At 44.1% G+C, this 17,582-nt stretch overlaps 1 protein-coding gene across 5 annotated transcripts in view; it reads right to left on the bottom strand.

Annotated features, from left to right (window-relative positions):
• Positions 1–457: 457 nt before the first annotated feature.
• The window catches only part of LOC140069375 (uncharacterized), a 32,241-nt gene continuing 15,116 nt past the window's right edge, over positions 458–17,582 (bottom strand). For 2 of the 5 annotated variants that reach the window (XM_072115016.1, XM_072115015.1), the window contains 6 exons: positions 16,494–16,618; positions 15,351–15,653; positions 8,546–8,851; positions 7,259–7,384; positions 3,753–3,817; positions 458–1,770 (listed from right to left, as the gene is read on the bottom strand). In XM_072115016.1, the coding sequence (XP_071971117.1) occupies positions 1,513–1,770; positions 3,753–3,817; positions 7,259–7,384; positions 8,546–8,851; positions 15,351–15,653; positions 16,494–16,557 (1,122 nt within the window). In that variant the 5' untranslated portion in view covers positions 16,558–16,618 and the 3' untranslated portion in view covers positions 458–1,512. Of the gene's footprint in view, positions 1,771–3,752; positions 3,818–7,258; positions 7,385–8,545; positions 8,852–15,350; positions 15,654–16,493; positions 17,555–17,582 lie in introns of those variants that run through there. The other 3 variants (XM_072115013.1, XM_072115014.1, XM_072115012.1) reach the window with 3 other exon arrangements.

Here is a 17,582-nt window from a genome sequence, read left to right as displayed (position 1 = left end):
GCCCTTAGTAAATGACCCCCATTGTAGTCGACATGAGGGGACACAATATAAGGGGGAGCTATTGTGCAGGTTTCACATCGTCAGCAATGCACACCCTAACACCAAACCAGTTCTCAGCCATGACAGTCCCTGACCTTTGAGTAATTCTTTACTTAAGGTCATATTTGTAAAAATAGCCAAAAAATCTGAATAGCTCCTGCAGGTGTGTTTCTCTATACCAACTCCTCAAGTATATTTTCCTGGTTTCTAGGGGTGACTATCTAAAGTATAGAGGAATGTTTCCAGAAATAGCTTTCCGAGCGCCCCCTCCCGCAGGTCCTATTCTGTCTACAGCTCCGGTTCCGTCTTCTGTTCCCCGTGCGGTCCTGTCACACAAACCATGACGTGAGCCGCTTGCCGACATCATATTTTGTGCTCAAAATAAACTTGACATTAAGTTCATTGTATTTTACAAAAATCTTATAATTAGCAGTATTTATTAGGTTAATTCCTATTCCTATAACCAAAATTATTAAAAATTCATAAAAGTCAAAGCATTAAAAGATTCTGTGAAAAAACATAAAATTGGATGTCAAACGTATTTCCTTTGAACATGTATTCATGAACGTGGACACAATTGTTCATCCTTATTAGAGGACAGATCACATAGGTCTCACCAGTTTCTGGTTGGGTCTTCACCAGCAGAATAATGTCTGGATGCACCATTGGGACATCTTGAAGAAGGTCCATACTAAGCGATGAGGCTATTAATGGCAGATTGTCCAGCCCCCATACTAGAGGCCAATCTGGTGGACATGCATCTGCTCTTTTGCATTTTCAAAAATTCCTTTTCCATTGTATCAAAGGGACAACCCCATTCGAGCCCCAATTGGCTTTAAACATCAACTCTATCTGTAGACCAGGGGAACTCTTTCACCAGTTGGGCACTGAGCGACAGTCCATGCCCAGATATCTGCATCTTGGTTCAGGTTGGTTGACCTTGGCAATGGCCCATTCTGTCCTCGATTCTGTAACTGCAGTAAACTAAACCTGTAACTATTACACGGCATCTACATGTTGACTTATCTCCTCCAGAAGGTTTTGGACGTCCGCCTGAAGATTTTGGACATTTTCCTTCTTCCAAAAATTTAAGCCAACAAAAACAGTTTCTTTAGGCCTTGGTGGCTCCACTGGTTGTAGAGGACAAGGTAGTGGAGCCGTCATTGTTATCTTTCCTGTTTCATGAAAGCAGTCAAAATGTCTTGGCAAAACACTGCCTGGTATTGATGTGGGGCCTGCGGGTGGGGATGTGAATGTGGTATTGGTTTTGGTGCAATGGCTATCCAAAGGATTGTTGACACATACTTAAAAAATGCTCTCCAAAAAGTGCTGGTCACTGGGCTTTCCCAGTTACTCTTGCTCCACACCCCTCCAACATCTTGGAGAGCCTATGTAATTCATTTTAGGCAGGTATGTAGGAGGAATGTACACATGCAGAGTAATTTTGTGAGCCGTTCCCACTGGTTTGGCCCATTATAGACCCTTTGAACCTATTCCAGAGTATAGCACCAGTTCTCTTCTAGGACGGCCATCCCCAAGTCCTGATCCATTTGTAAACTCATCTGTAATAGAGAGCAGAGATCCCGCTATTGGGGTAGCATCCACTGGAGTGTAGCATCTCACTGGAGTGTAGCCTTCTACCAAGGCAGAATCCAAGACAGTCCTAGAGTCCCTTGTTTCTGACTTGGCTTGATCCCTCACTTCACTTTCATTAGTACGAGGTGTAGATTCCTGTTAAACAAACAAAAAAAGTAAAACCAAAATTATATATGTATTTATAAGGCTTGCATGTAGATACCCCCAGATGAAGCTATGGAGCTTGTTATGCCGCACACATTAAGGGGGATCTGTTGACCATAGATGCAATGTGGAACGTGCAGTACTGCAACCAGTGTTAGGTATTGTCCCTGGAGATCTGTGTAGTCATTCCTTTGTGTATGTTATTAGCAGCAGCAGTTCTATGAATAATACATTAATACAATAGACGGAAGAGTAGTTGAGGATAAAGCCGATATTGAAAACCAGCATAACAAAGAATAGAAATAGCACTGAATGGAAGCTAACCAACAAATTAGCAAAGGGGAAAAGTGTTCACAGGGTATAAATCGGTGTTCCAGATGAGAGAGGCAAGGCTCTGAAGGTGTGCAAGTCTTAACCCATGCTGGCTCTGAGCAAAGATACAGCAACTAGAACACTGTTCAGACTGCAGGCTGAAAGCCGGACAGTCTTACTGCTACTTACAACACACCTCTCCCCATGTCCAATACCTAACACTGGCTACGTTCTGCATGGTCACAACTGCTGTTGGATTTCCTTTCACAGTGCAGTATGCCTCCCCCTAGTGGTGACTACAGACAGCCCGGTTTTTATCGTTCAACACCGTCTATGTAGTTGATATTAAATTTCTGTTTTAGAAAAGCAAACCCCCTATTAAGCTACTTTATGAAATGAATCATACTTATAGTGGATGTGTTATCACTTTTATTAAGAGTAGGGGAAGCGTGGATCCCATAAATCTAGTCATGCTTAAAAAAGACATGCGGACACTCACCAGTCTTCCGGGAGCATGCAGCTTCTCCTCTTGCCTCATAAGAAGCTGAGATTTAGAACAGGGTCCAGCAAAAGTAACTTCAGGAGAGCATGACCAGATCAATGGAATCCCCCCCCCCCCCCAAAGAGGATAATTTCCATACATAAGAAATATTTACAACCAAGCCTTTGTTCCCCACAGAAGTAAATGAATGGGATTATGATGAAGCCTATGATATGGTGCTTCAGCTGCCGGAGTGAGTCAGGTTTGCATTGCAAGAATGTCCTGACAGGTTCCCTTTAAATCAGCAATTTTCATCAACTGCAATTTTTTTTCACAAATCAATTGCTCTCAGGATTAGAACAATTTTGCCTATTATCTTGATTACCTACGTGCAACAGTTGCATTCCTACCCTCCTCAGTTTAGCCTGTCTTTGTTTTCCTCCTCAGTAGCTGTAGCAGAGGAGGGGGTGCTGCTACCTGCTCACTCAGGAGGGAGAAGGGGTAGGTCATGTGACAGTGCTGTCTCGGTGTGTAGCAGAGCTGAGTGTGTTCAGTGTTGTGGATACAGAATAATGAATAGTGAGGTACAAGAACTCTCCTGTTCCCTATCAGTCCCTTTAACCCAGACTGTGATCCTGCAGAACTTTCTCTGTCTCTGCCTGCACCTTTGTATCATAGATTCCTTCCCCCATCTTCTGCTCTCAGACATTTTCTGCACAGCCAGGCACTGTTAACCCTTAGTGCTCATACAGTACACACTATATACTTTATGTAGCTTTTTCACTGGTGGTTTCTTCTATTTATTACATGCTATATGTTCCTCCATTTGAAGAAAGATACAGGGCTAGTCACTGTAGACATCCTCTATGTATACTATGCAGTGTTCAGTGGATTTACTTGTAGGAATCTCACTGGATTTGCTGCAAAATTACTGAATGAAAGAACACAAGGCATAAGTGGAAGTCCAAATTTGACTCAAGGCATATAATCTCTGCCGATTTCACCACTGGTGTGAAAGTATCTTCAGAACAGAAAATTCCATAACTCTCGAAAAAGAAAAGGGCGAGGAACACAGAATGGGAACTGTTTTCTTTGTTTTTGAAGGCGGAATCAGACAATTTAGTAAAAATCCTTAAAACATTGGTGTTACACTCCAAATGATATGTTTCAGATGTCATACCTTATTGTCATTGTTTTTGCCCGGGGGATGTTTAATTTTAGTATAAGCTACCTCCTCTTGTGGTTCTATAAAAAAAAAAGTCCAGTTAATTGAAACAACCAAAATGAGATATTCGTTGTATTAATATGGATTTAGACCTACTTAGCTTTTATCCTGCATAGCTGCACATTAGGTTACATGCCTACTATGGTCAGTTACTCGGCTCTTTTTATATTTTGTACATAAATTGTTATGTGTCTGGTTACTATACTTAGGTTAGGGTGCTATAGATCCCATAACTAATTGTAAATGTTGGTTTGTGGTCACCAGACGTCATACAACCATTGGAGTGAGTTGTATACACACCGAGTGTTAGATGCCGAGCCGTTTGCTCCGTGATTGGATAGCTATTACTATGTGGTGTTATACTCTGCATCCTAAATAACCACCCGGGGGGGGCAGGAATATCCTGCACATCCCGAGTAGATTATGTTAGAAGGCTTGAGAAAGTGAGGTTCTGCACCAAAACATCCCATTGCCTGTGAATAAAGTACCCATCAAACTTAGGTGAGTGCTGGTTTTTGTTTCTTCTGCTGATTGGTTCAATATCCCACTCCAGAAAGCACCGCTGATTGCTGTCATCTCCACTTATCGTGATTCCTCCAGTGAGAGTTCTGGCTGACAATTTCATAAATGTCAACGCCATTGGGGCACATTTACTAAGGGTCCGAATGCCGCACTTTCGTCGGGTTTCCTGAATATTTCTCTTTTGCGCTGAATTGCCCCGGGTTTTTGGCGCTCGTGATTGGATTGTGGTGCATCGGCGCCGGCTTGCATGCAACAAAAATCGGGGGGACGTGGCCGTCGGACAACCCTACAGAGTCGGACAAACCGCAGAATTTAAAAAAGGAATTGTGTTGCAAGATCAAGCACTCACATGCACCAGGATGAAGAAGGTGAATTCCGGCGGACCTCAGCGGGGAAGCGACACATGCAGGAAATTGGACGCACAATCTTAGTAAATCGCGGAAGACCCGAATCCTCATCGGACAACGCGCGGCGGGGATCGCGACGGGACGGGTAAGTAAATGTGCCCCAATGTGTTCATCGACAAACTGAGGGTATGTTGAACTCAAAGTGTGTACAGAAGTCAGTGAAAGGTGGTGGAGAAAGTGTCATGGTTCAGGGAATGTTTTCTTTAGCGAGAGCTGGGCCTCTCATACAGCTACATGACAGAGTGAATGCAATTAGGTATCAGTAATTTTCATGCAGGACAAAGCCCCCTCTCACACAGCAAAGTGGGTAAGGCAGTTCCTTAAAACAGAAAACATTGAAATGATCCAGAGTCCTGATCTAAACCAAATAGAAAACTTCTAGAAAATCACTGGCGACAAAGTTATGTCCAAGAAACCCACAGTAGTCACAGAACTGTAGAAGGAAAAAGGAACAGAATCCCAGCGGAGCCGTGTGGGAGACTAGTGAGGTCCTGCGGCCGGTGCTGAAGTCATTCACAGCAAAGATCTGTTCACTCCCTACTGATTGGTGACTGGGTGGACCTTCAGAAAATGTAATTACAGTATTTCTCTGTGCTCCAGTCACTGCTGTTTTTTAAAGGGGTTATCCGGCTGTTAAAATTTACTGAGGGCTGGGGTGGGCTAGTTAAACATATTAAACATGTACTTACCTCCTCCGGCGCTGCCGATGTCCCGCGCCGCGGTCCCTTCAATCCGTGCCCTTGTTTGTGTACAGGGTCACAGAAACCGCGCACAGGGATGGGCTCCTCCTATCCGTCCCTATCTCTCAGCGATGTAAGCGCCGGGAGAGCGTGTCGGATGGGAGCTTCCAGCCGGCCGGAAGATCCCTGTGCGCCCCTGTATACAAACTGGCGCACAGAGGAGATGGACCGCGGTGACATCAGCAGCGCCGGACGAGGTAAGTAGATGTTTATTATGTTTAACTAGCCCACCCAAGCCCGGCCCTCAGTAATTTTTAACACCCGGGTAAACCCTTTAATTATGATCATCATGTTTGTTGCAAAATATTGCTTTTATGTTGCTACTTTGGTAATGTTCTAAAACACTGTCCTGGTGGCCTAGTGCAGTCCTTACACAAATCCATCAAAAGTTTATCAATGGAGATCACATTATTGCTGTAAAAAAAAAAAAAAAGTGATCATACATTGTTCTCTCATTTTGATCTCCAGTGTGTATGAAGTGGCTGGGTCCTCCAGGTGGTGAAGAAACCAATCCTTTGTCTGTGCTATACATTATCAGTCTCATTGGGGCAGATTTACTTACCCGGCCCATTCACGATCCAGCGGCGCGTTCTCTGAACAGGATTCGGGTCCGGACGGGATTTATGAAGGTAGTTCCTCCTCCGTCCACCAGGTGAAAAATCATCAGAACGCGCCGGAATACACCGAGCTGGACCAGGTGAAGGTAAGCGCTTCCCAAGCGACACATTTTCGGTTTTTAAATGCGGCGTTTTTTCCGAATACGTCGGGTTTTCGTTCGGCCACGCCCCCCGATTTCCGTCGCGTGCATGCCAGCGCCGATGCGCCAAAATCCGATCGCATGCGCCAAAATCCTGGGGCAATTCAGGTACAATCGGCGCAAATCGGAAATATGCGGGTAACACGTCGGGAAAACGCGGATCGGGCCCTTAGTAAATGATCCCCATTATCTGCATATAACTAATACAGATCAATATTAGTTGACAATAGCAGATTGTATCCGTAGGAAGGGCGTGTGGAAGCCACCCGGGGAGTAGTGTATGTAGGTGGGTAAGAGAGAAACAGACCTACAATATCCGTAGTAAAATACATAAACTATATCATTTTCCCTCCCGGCCGAGGAGTTCATCCAAAGTGCATTGTTCTGACGATCACGCACTCTGGCGCGATTCACTAAGATCGTGCGCCCGATATCCTGCATGTGTCGCTTCCCCGCTCAGGTCCGACGGAGTTCACCTTCTTCTTCCTGGTGCATGTAAGTGCTTGATCTTGCGGCACAATTTGAAAGTTAAATCCCGCGCTCAGTCCGAATCCGTCAGATCGTCTGACGTCCACGCCCCCGGATTTCTGTCACATGAAAGCAGTGCCGCTGCACCACAATCCGATCCTGTGCTACACAATCCCCTGTTAAATACCTGTCACAGCCGTTTGAAACCCGAAAACTTTGGAAAATCCGACAAAAGTGCGTCCTCAGACCCTTAGTAAATAAGCCCCTATATATCTTTACATCCTTGATCTATGATAAAAGAGAAGATGTACACAGCAATGGATCCAAAGCTGTAGAGTGGGCAGATAACAGGGAATCGATCACCAGTTTTTAAAGCAGGTTTTTAATTCTAGTTTATTAATAAGTGTTAAGCCAAATCTCTCTTCGCATGTTCATTATATATAGCAACATTTTCAAAATGCGTTCTAATAAACCAAATCAAGTGCACGACGAATATAATGGATGGATAATAAGAGACCACTCGATGGGGGCAAACATTTCTGTGACAGTTTATCTAAACTTACCTACCTTCTTTCCGGTTCTCTACAGCTTTTCTCCTCTTATTTCTTTTCATAAAATACCATCCAGCGCTCGCTATTACGGTGAACACGACTACATATAGCACGATCAATAAGTAATAGCGACGCTTTATACCTGTAATGAGTCAGAAATTGGATTAAAACATTAGATATAATGTGCATTGACGGACAAAGTTGCTATTTTTTACTTCACGTTTCAAACGTTTCAACAAATTCCACGTAATTCAGCAGTCCCTCCGGCCTCCCAGCATGACATATCTCGAGCAATAAACATTTTAGTATAAGTGAGCGGCATGGTGAAGTAGCACGATCGCGGCAGATTTCTTGTAGAGTACTGGAGACGTTCTTCTGGTCGGCCGGGTTGTGGACTATACACAGGATCTCCATGTCCTGGTGGTCCGGTGCTAGTGATATCTGGATGGTGCTGCCGCTATCATATGGCTTTTATCTCCTATCACTCCCCAGGCTGCTCAGTGCAAAATCCCAGGGTGTGGGCGGGGCATTTCTAAGCACATTATGATCCATTTAGTTCTGTGGGGTGACAGTGTGGCTTCATTATCAGGGTACAGGTGTATGTACAATTTCATCTGGCTTCTGACATTGTACTAATACACTGACACATAAAGGGAGAGGAGACAGATCAGAGATGCATGAGATTTCTATTATATATTCCTGCCCCCCCCCCCTCCCTCGGATCACTTATCTCTTTGTAGTTTGCAGCCTCTCTCTGCTCATGATGTGCTGGCAGGAAGTGAATCAGTGAGTGTCTGAGCTCTCTGCAGGGGGCGGGGCTACAGGCTCAGAGCAGAAAGACACAGAAACTAAGCAAGCACGCGCCTCACACACAAATCCAAGATGGCGGCCACCCGACCCTAAAGTCAGAAGTTACAGGGTTGTGGGTCAACTGAAATTGTGTACACCAGGACTGTTGGAATTATATCTGTGAAAATGCTGTATTTTTGTAAATAACAGTGAATTAGAGAATGCGTTATTTTGTTATCCTGAGTGCAGATAAGAAACTTGTCTCAGTGGGAGGTTAAAGGGGAGGTTCTGGTATATTCAAGCTAACCTATATCATTTGAGTATTTCATCACTTTTTTACACTCTCTGCAAAGCATTTTTTACCAGGTGTTGGTGTCTTTTCTGTGCTACGTATCTCAGCGCCGAGAACACAAACCTTTACATTTGGCGATCACTAAAAATCTCTAAAAAAATGAAAGCTGATCTCTGTCCTCCATTGCCTCCCTAATAGTGATATGACTCATCTCATACTTACCCTTTTCGATGTCGGGTGAATTAGCATGATCACTGCAGATTTCTTGTAGAGTACTGGAGACGTTCTTGTGGTCGGCCGGGTTGTGGACTATACACAGGATCTCCATGTCCTGGTGGTCCGGTGCTAGTGATATCTGGGTGGTGCTGCCGCTATCATACAGCTGATACTCCTGGTCCTGGTGTCTGTATTTCCAGGTATAAGACAGATGTGATGGATGTGATGGGACAGAGCACTGGAGGGTGACATTACATCCGTCTGTCCTATATCCCATCACTTCAGTCCGTAAATACGGAGAGGGAACGGGCTCTGAAATGAGAAAAAAACAGATAATGTGAATGTAATCAGTAATAGTGACTTATTTATGATAAATAAAGAAGAAACATTAGTCAATGTTACACTGTATTAGCCAATCAGGGCTCTTCTTCTAGACATGTGATTAGGAAAACATAGGGGGTCATTTACTAAAGGCCCGATTCGCGTTTTCCCGATGTGTTACCCAAATTTTTCTGAGTTGCGCCGATTATCCCTGAATAGCCCTGAGTTTTTGGCGCATGCGATCGGATTGTGGCGCATCGGCGCTGGCATGTACGTGACGGAAATGGGGGGGCGTGGCCGAATGAAAACCCGACGGATTCGGAGAAACCGCCACATTTAAAAAAAAAAAGTGTTGCTGGACACGCGCTTACCTTCACCCAGCAATGGATCGTGGACTAAGTGAATCGTCGGAAGACCCGAATCCACCGCAGAGAAGGCGCCGGTGGATCGCGAATGGACCGGGTAAGTAAATCTGCCCCATAGACTCGTCTGTGCAGGTCTTATGGTTTCGACAGGATAAACTTTGATAACAATATAAGGCTCCAGGCTTCTCATCCAGTGTCAGTCATTGTGAAGATGTGGGACATATTTAGACTGTAGTGTAAGTTCTTGTCACTACTTAGAAGATTACTTAAGGACAAATTCAACTTAAGAACAAACCCATGGAACCTATCTTGTACGTAACCCAGGGACTGCCTGTATTTTTAGTTTCCCAATGAGATATTTTAGGGAATTTTTTTTACCCCATGGTGTTCATTGGTCACATTTTCTATGCTACGTTTCACTTTTTGTTTGCTATTTATTTAATAATATTCTTTATTACTATGCTTAATACATATGAGTATGTTTTAATACTTTTACACAAACAATTTAGGGTATTTTCCATTATTATTTATGTAACAAATGGTCAGAGGAGGTTATATTTTTACTTTTAACATTTATTTTTAAAAAATTCATTCAGTATTTGACTACGGGGCACATGTATCGCTCCTATTGCTTTCTTTTTCTTTTCTGGTGCAACTTTTTGTGAGACTTTTTAGGTGCAGAATCGAGCAGCGTACCCAAAGTTATCTGCCCCCAGGATTTTATACGGTAGCCGTAGTTATCTCTGTAGCCCAGATGTTTGTTCAACTGGTGAGACTTTTGGGCTCTGAAATTGTCCCATTCCTGCACCTAATAAGTCCCAAAACAGAACATTCTAGACCCAGGGGTACATGTATCAAACTTTCGATTTGCCTTTTTCTTTAATTTTTGAGACTTTTCATGGTTTTTGAGCTTATTTGTGACTTTTTTTGCGCCTAAAAAATGCCTCCTCTCGAAGTTTGCTATTGTCTAGTTTTCTGCAGGGTTCCCCGAGTTATCATTTTAACCCAGATGTGCAACTTTTTTTTTCATTTTTGCGCAAATCTATGGTTGCCCCTAGAAATAAGCTGGGGAACTGTTTGTGACTTTTGTAAACTTTTTGCGATTTTTGTTTTAAAAAGTCGCAAATTCACTGCAGACCAAACGCCACATGTATCAATAAAGAAAAACTGTTAAGATACATCTGACCAGCAGGAAAGCCAAAAATATTCTCATAAAACAGACAGAAAAAGTCAGACTTATGATACATGTGACCCCCAGAATAAACTACTATTTGGGACTAAAAAGTCGCACACCACAAAAAGTCACAAAAGTGAGACTAAACAGCCAACGCATCACATGTATCACAAAGGGAAAAACATAAGATACATTGTAATGATTAAGTAGGCCAACTACAGGAAACCTGAAAAAGTGGCAGCCGAAAAACTATGACACATGTGCCCCAATGTATATATGATTTTTTACACTTGTTATCACTTGCATGATTGTTCACCAGAATATGTGCTATTTAGGAGACGCATACAAGGTCCTGTATCTGGCAGGGCCTAATAGCCAGCTGTATGGACTCTTGGCTGCCTTGACAAAACCTTAGGACCCTGCACAAAAGTGGCAGAGACAGTGACAGAAACAGTGATAGAGACAGTGACAGAGACAGTAACAGAGAGAAGAGACTTCTTCACCTTCCAAACCATTAAAAATGCAGTGACCACTATTGACCGTGGCATCTTGGGGGTTAAGCACCCAGTATGAGAGTTATCCCTGGCAGGTGAGTCAGGTGACAGATGCCACCCTGCAGCCATGTAGCAGGCAATGCTTCTTTACCAGCTACAACCCAGCACTGTGCTATTATATCAATGAGGCTTAAAGGGTTAAAAATGAAGCTCTATAACAACATATCTGTTATATATATAAGCTGTGCACCTGTATGCAGATGAGATATAACTGAAGACAAGTTACTGCAACTGTTCCCTTGTTTGATTTCCAAATGGGTTGGGGTGGGGGGGTCAATAAATATTTGCATAGCAGTAGATTTACTTTCTATTTAGCTCATTCATTCCTAAGTCAATGTGTATGAAGGCCGTGCTGACAATCTACCGCACTGGACAGTTTCCTGGTGGGCCACACTATGCAAGTCCCTCTAAACATTCAGTCCCTGCTGCTACTGTCGCCCTCAAGTGGCACCAGATCTCTCCTTCCCGGCACTGGGCGGAGGACCTCCTGCACTCGGCTCCAGCTTGTTGGCTTGGTTGAGTTTTCGGGATGGCTTAAAAGGTTCATCCCAATTTATGAAGTTTTCCCTTATGCACAGGAAAGGGGATAAGAAGGTGATCAGTGAGGGTCCGATTGCTGGGAACTCTACTGATCAGCAGATCAGACCCCCAGTCATCCGGAGAATGAGGGTCCTGATCTCATAAATTGGTGGAGCAGCTGAAAGAACATGCATCCCTCTGCTTCGTTCACTGCTTGTGAGAGTAATCAGAGATAGGGGAGCGCTGTAATCAGTTATCTATAGTATACTCAACCTGCGCTTCACCAATTAGTGAGATCGGGATCTCTGTTCTTCCCGTTCTCCAGACCCTCACCGATCACCTTGATCTCCGCTAACCAGAGGAACGCCATAGATTAGGATAAACCCTTGTACTCTGCTCTACTCTAATGAAGCTAATTGTTAACTCTTCTCTAAATGATTTATTAATGATTTCAAGAATAAAAGGGGGATTTGTTAGGAAAAACTTATTGAATCCTGATCATGTTTAAAAGTTTTTATGTGAATCTCTTTTTATGGTGTTGTACCTGGTGTTTCATACTGTTATTTCCCTAGGGAAATGGAGCTTCCCATGGTAGACACTGGCCCCGATCTATTATTGTGGCTGCGCCAGTTTTCTGCCTGAATTTGTACTAGAATGAACGTCTATGGAGCACATGTATTTATAAAGTGTCTGCGCCACTTTTGTGTCCAACAAGACATTCAGAAATGTGCACCTAAAGGGGCAAGTTAGTGCTTAGTCGGAGTTTGCACCACATTTAAAGGACACCTGTCATCAGGTCTGTGTCACTTGTCCTGTCACCTCTACCTGTTGGAGCAACTCACAAGGATCCCATCCCAGCCTTTATCTAGTTATTTCATACATTATTCATTGTAAAATCATCTTTACTTTATTATGTAAATGAGGCTGGTGACATGGTCAGAAGCAGTGATGTCACCCCTGTTACCCCTCCGCTCTCCTCCCCCTGCTCATGTCTGTGTGTAATGTATAGTAAAGCATGGCTATTGTGTGTGCTGTATCTGCTGACATGCTGCATCCTCCTAATACACAGAGACACAGACATCAGCTACATAAGTACCTGACATGTTCTGCTATAACATGGCTGCCTTGGGGCACCAGCACCAGGAGGCACATGGAGCCGCCATTACACCATTATACCTCACATCATTATACAGGCTGTCAGTCATGTGTATAGGAGTATCTCATACACACAGGCTGCATGGGGCGCCAGCACCAGGAAGCACATGGAGGAGCCATTACATCATTTTACCTCCTATCATTATACAGACTGTCAGTCATGTGTATAGGGGTATCTCATACACACAGGTTGCAGGGGGCGCCAACAACAGGAAGCACATGGAGGAGCCATTACATCATTATACATCACATCATTATACAGGCTGTCAGTCATGTGTATAGGAGTATCATACACACAGGCTGCAGGGGGCGCCAGCACCAGGAAGCACATGGAGGAGCCATTACATCATTTTACCTCCCATCATTATACAGACTGTCAGTCATGTGTATAGGGGTATCTCATACACACAGGCTGCAGGGGGCGCCAGCAACAGGAAGCACATGGAGGAGCCATTATATCATTATACATCACATCATTATACAGGCTGTCAGTCATGTGTATAGGGGTATCTCATACACACAGGCTGCAGGGGGCGCCAGCAACAGGAAGCACATGGAGGAGCCATTATATCATTATACATCACATCATTATACAGGCTGTCAGTCATGTGTATAGGAGTATCTCATACACACAGGCTGCAGGGGGCGCCAGCAACAGGAAGCACATGGAGGAGCCATTATATCATTATACATCACATCATTATACAGGCTGTCAGTCATGTGTATAGGAGTATCTCATACACACAGGCTGCAGGGGGCGCCAGCTGCAGGAAGCACATGGAGGAGCCATTACATCATTATACCTCACACCATTATACAGGCTGTCAGTCATGTGTATAGGAGCATCTCATAGACACAGGCTGCATGGGGCGCCAGCACCAGGAAGCACATGGAGGGGCCATTACACCATTATACCTCACACCATTAAACAGACTGTCAGTCATGTGTATAGGAGTATCTCATACACACAGGCTGCATGAGGCGCCAGCACCAGGAAGCACATGGAGGGGCCATTACAGCATTATACCTCACTTCATTATACAGGCTGTCAGTCATGTGTATAGGAGTATCTCATACACACAGGCTGCAGGGGGCGCCAGCTGCAGGAAGCACATGGAGGAGCCATTACATCATTATACCTCACACCATTATACAGGCTGTCAGTCATGTGTATAGGAGCATCTCATAGACACAGGCTGCAGGGGGCGCCAGCACCAGGAAGCACATGGAGGGGCCATTACACCATTATACCTCACACCATTAAACAGACTGTCAGTCATGTGTATAGGAGTATCTCATACACACAGGCTGCATGAGGCGCCAGCACCAGGAAGCACATGGAGGGGCCATTACACCATTATACCTCACACCATTAAACAGGCTTTCAGTCATGTGTATAGGAGTATCTCATACACACAGGCTGCAGGGGGCCCAGCACCAGGAAGCAAGTGCAGGAGCCAATACACCATTATACCTCACATCATTATACAGGCAGCAGTCATGTTTGTAGGAGTATATCATACACACAGGATGCAGGGGGCGCCAGCACCAGGAAGCACATGGAGGAGCCAATACACCATTATACCTCATATCATTATACAGGCTGTCAGTCATGTGTATAGGAGTATCTCAAACACACAGGCTGCAGGGGGCGCCAGCACCAGGAAGCAAGTGCAGGAGCCATTACACCATTATACCTCACATCATTATACAGGCAGCAGTCATGTGTATAGGAGTATCATACACACAGCCTGCAGGGGGTGCCTGCACCATGTAGCACTTGGAGGACACATTAGCCCATTATACCTCACATCATTATATAGGCTGTCTGTCATGTGTATAGGAGAATCTCATACACACAGGATGCAGGGGGCGCCAGCACCAGGAAGCAAGTGCAGGAGCCAATACACCATTATACCTCACATCATTATACAGGCAGCAGTCATGTGTATAGGAGTATCTCATACACACAGGCTGCAGGGGACACCAGTACCAGGAAGCACATGGAGGAGCCATTACACCATTATACCTCACATCATTATACAGACTGTCAGTCATGTGTATAGGAGTATCTCATACACAAAGGCTGCAGGGGGCGCCAGCACCAGGAAGCAAGTGCAGGAGCCAATACACCATTATACCTCACACCATTATACAGGCTGTCAGTCATGTGTATAGGAGTATCTCATACACAAAGGCTGCAGGGGGCGCCAGCACCAGGAAGCACATGGAGGAGCCATTACACCATTATACCTCACATCATTATACAGGCTGTCAGTCAAGCACTTGGGGTGTGTCTATTCCTCCCACTCATGAATAAGCCGGACAGCTTGAATATGATAATGACTCATTGGACCTCTCTCAGGTCATTTGCATACAGCTTTAGGACTTTATTGCTCAAGTTTACAGGCATGTAGAGGGACAATGAAGGGATAGAGGCAATGCTTTCTAAAGGCAGTTTATGAAAATATATTTAGTTTAGGGGGGTTATTTTGCCTGACAGGTTCTCTTTAATACAGAATTGTGTCGCAAGCCCTATGTTAAAGGGTTTTCCCACGAATCAAAGTTAGGACCTATCCACATTTTCTGGATTGTATTCGCTATGTCATCTACATTGCCTGAAAAAGTCAAGATACAATGCATGGCTATAGGCCACCGGGGAAATCATCTGTTTCTTCTAAGAGTTGTGATACGATCCTCTCCTTAATGCAGAATAAACTTACCATATACAGTCAGGTTATAGGATGTCTGATATATTTTCCTGCCTGCAGTGTGTACAGACACAGCGTAGATCCCGGCATCTTCCATGGTCAGGTTATGGATCCTCAGGGTTGTGCCGCTGTCTGATGGCTCCAATCTGGTCATAAACTTCTCATTTATTATCTTCATTTGATTATTGCTGAAATGAGCCAGAATAATGCTCTGAAAAGTCCAGTACATCTCCAGTCCTGACCCGGTCTGATCCACAGGAAGCCTCAGCACAACCTCCTGGTTTATTATTCCGTATACTGGGAGATGGACCTGTCCTGCAAATACATGACGGAGAGGTTAGTCCTTTATGTGTTTATACAACATCCCATGTAAAGATTTATCCGTCTATTTCCAGTTCTAGGTGTAGAGATTACATGGCTTTCCTATGACAACCAGACACCTGCTCATACTTTTGAGGAGCAGTGAAGTGCCAATTCATCTGCTTATCCCCTTGAATGTCACTATCAATAGTGACTCCACTTTCATCATCATCCAATCTGTCTGCGATTACATTCAGAGAAGGTTTGGGACAACTCTACATCCACAGAAAATCAATGCTTAGATATTCAAGATATCTAGAAACACCTACATGTAGTGTATTTACAACTACAAGGCGGCAAGGGGTGGCTGCGCCAAATAATGATGTGATGCAGATTTCTCTTTTGTTTATTAACATTTTCTTAATTGATAAAATGTAACTATTGACACCCTATTTGTGTACTTTTGCAGAAACTTGTAACACCTATAACTTTTGCACAGCACCATATCTCTCCTGATCTTCACAGACCCATGTGCTAAGCAGTCACATGTTCACCTATTACCTATTGTTTCCACCTTAAGAGATTTCTAGTTAGTTATATTATGTTATTATTTCTAGAGCCTTATTCTGGGTGCAAATCTTCAATCCAAATGAGTCCCTGCTCTGCCATAGCCCTAAACTGTATCTACGTCCTGTGGAACCCAATACAGTTTAAAGCACATGAGATGGGCGCAGGCCAGTTATTTTGTAACAACTAGTCTGGGAGAAATTATTGCACTGTGTGGGGTCCCCCTGATCCCTAGGGCTCCTTTAGGTTGCAATATGTTTAAATCCACACTTTATACAAGACACTTACCTTCTGAGATGAGGAGATTTGCTGCCAGAAGAATAGACAGAATTCCTACGATATGTCCAATCATATTGACTGTTACAACCAGGGTCAGCTCCAAAACCACTGATGAGAATGATCTCTAGTAAACCCTATAGACAGTGAGGGGCATTTATTATTTTTGGCGGAGGGGGCCACTGGAACCATGCTATATTTTTCCGTGGGATGTAATGTATTGATGCATGGACATAAGGTTTAGAACTCCCTAGACCCGTTTTTAGCTGCTCTCTTTTGTCGACCAATATTGTGACGCTGACAGTTTGTAGATTAAGGCGCAAGAGAAAAAAAAAGCCATGATAAATGTCACCGCAATGTCACACAATACCAACATAGAGGAGCAGATATTACACAGTCCCAGGGACCAACATCAGATAAAGGCAAAGACAATGAGATACTGGGGTCCAGTATGAATAATAGTGAGAGACAAGCAGACAATAGTGACTCCGCTTTCATCATCATCCAATCTGTCTGGGATTACATACAGAGATGGAAGCTTTGGGCCAACTCTACATCCATAAAAAATCAATGCTTAGATATTCAAGATGTCTAAAAAACCCTCCATGTAGTTTAACTACAACTACAAAACGGCAAGGGGTGGCTGCGCCAAATACTGATGTGATGTAGATTCTACTTTTGTTCATTCACATTTTCTTAATATATAAAATTGACACACTTATTGTGCACTTTTGTAGAAACCTGAGAGCCAAGCAGACATTCTCCAGGGTTCATTGTTCACTCCTGGGGTCCAGCATCAGATATAGGCAGACTCAAGCAGACAGTCCTGGGGTCCAGTGTCAGATATATGGAGAGACAAGCAGACAGTCCTGGGGTCCAGTATCAGATATAGGGAGAGACAAGCAGACAGTCCTGGGGTCCAGTATCAGATATAGGGAGAGACAAGCAGACAGTCCTGGGGTCCAGTATCAGATATAGGGAGAGACAAGCAGACAGTCCTGGGGTCCAGTATCAGATATAGGGAGAGACAAGCAGACAGTCCTGGGGTCCAGTATCAGATATAGGAGACAAGCAGACAGTCCTGGGGTCCAGTATCAGATA

Source organism: Engystomops pustulosus, chromosome 7, assembly GCF_040894005.1.
Source record: "Engystomops pustulosus chromosome 7, aEngPut4.maternal, whole genome shotgun sequence".
Lineage (NCBI taxonomy): Eukaryota > Metazoa > Chordata > Amphibia > Anura > Leptodactylidae > Engystomops > Engystomops pustulosus.
This window is presented reverse-complemented; position numbering and strand designations above follow the sequence as displayed.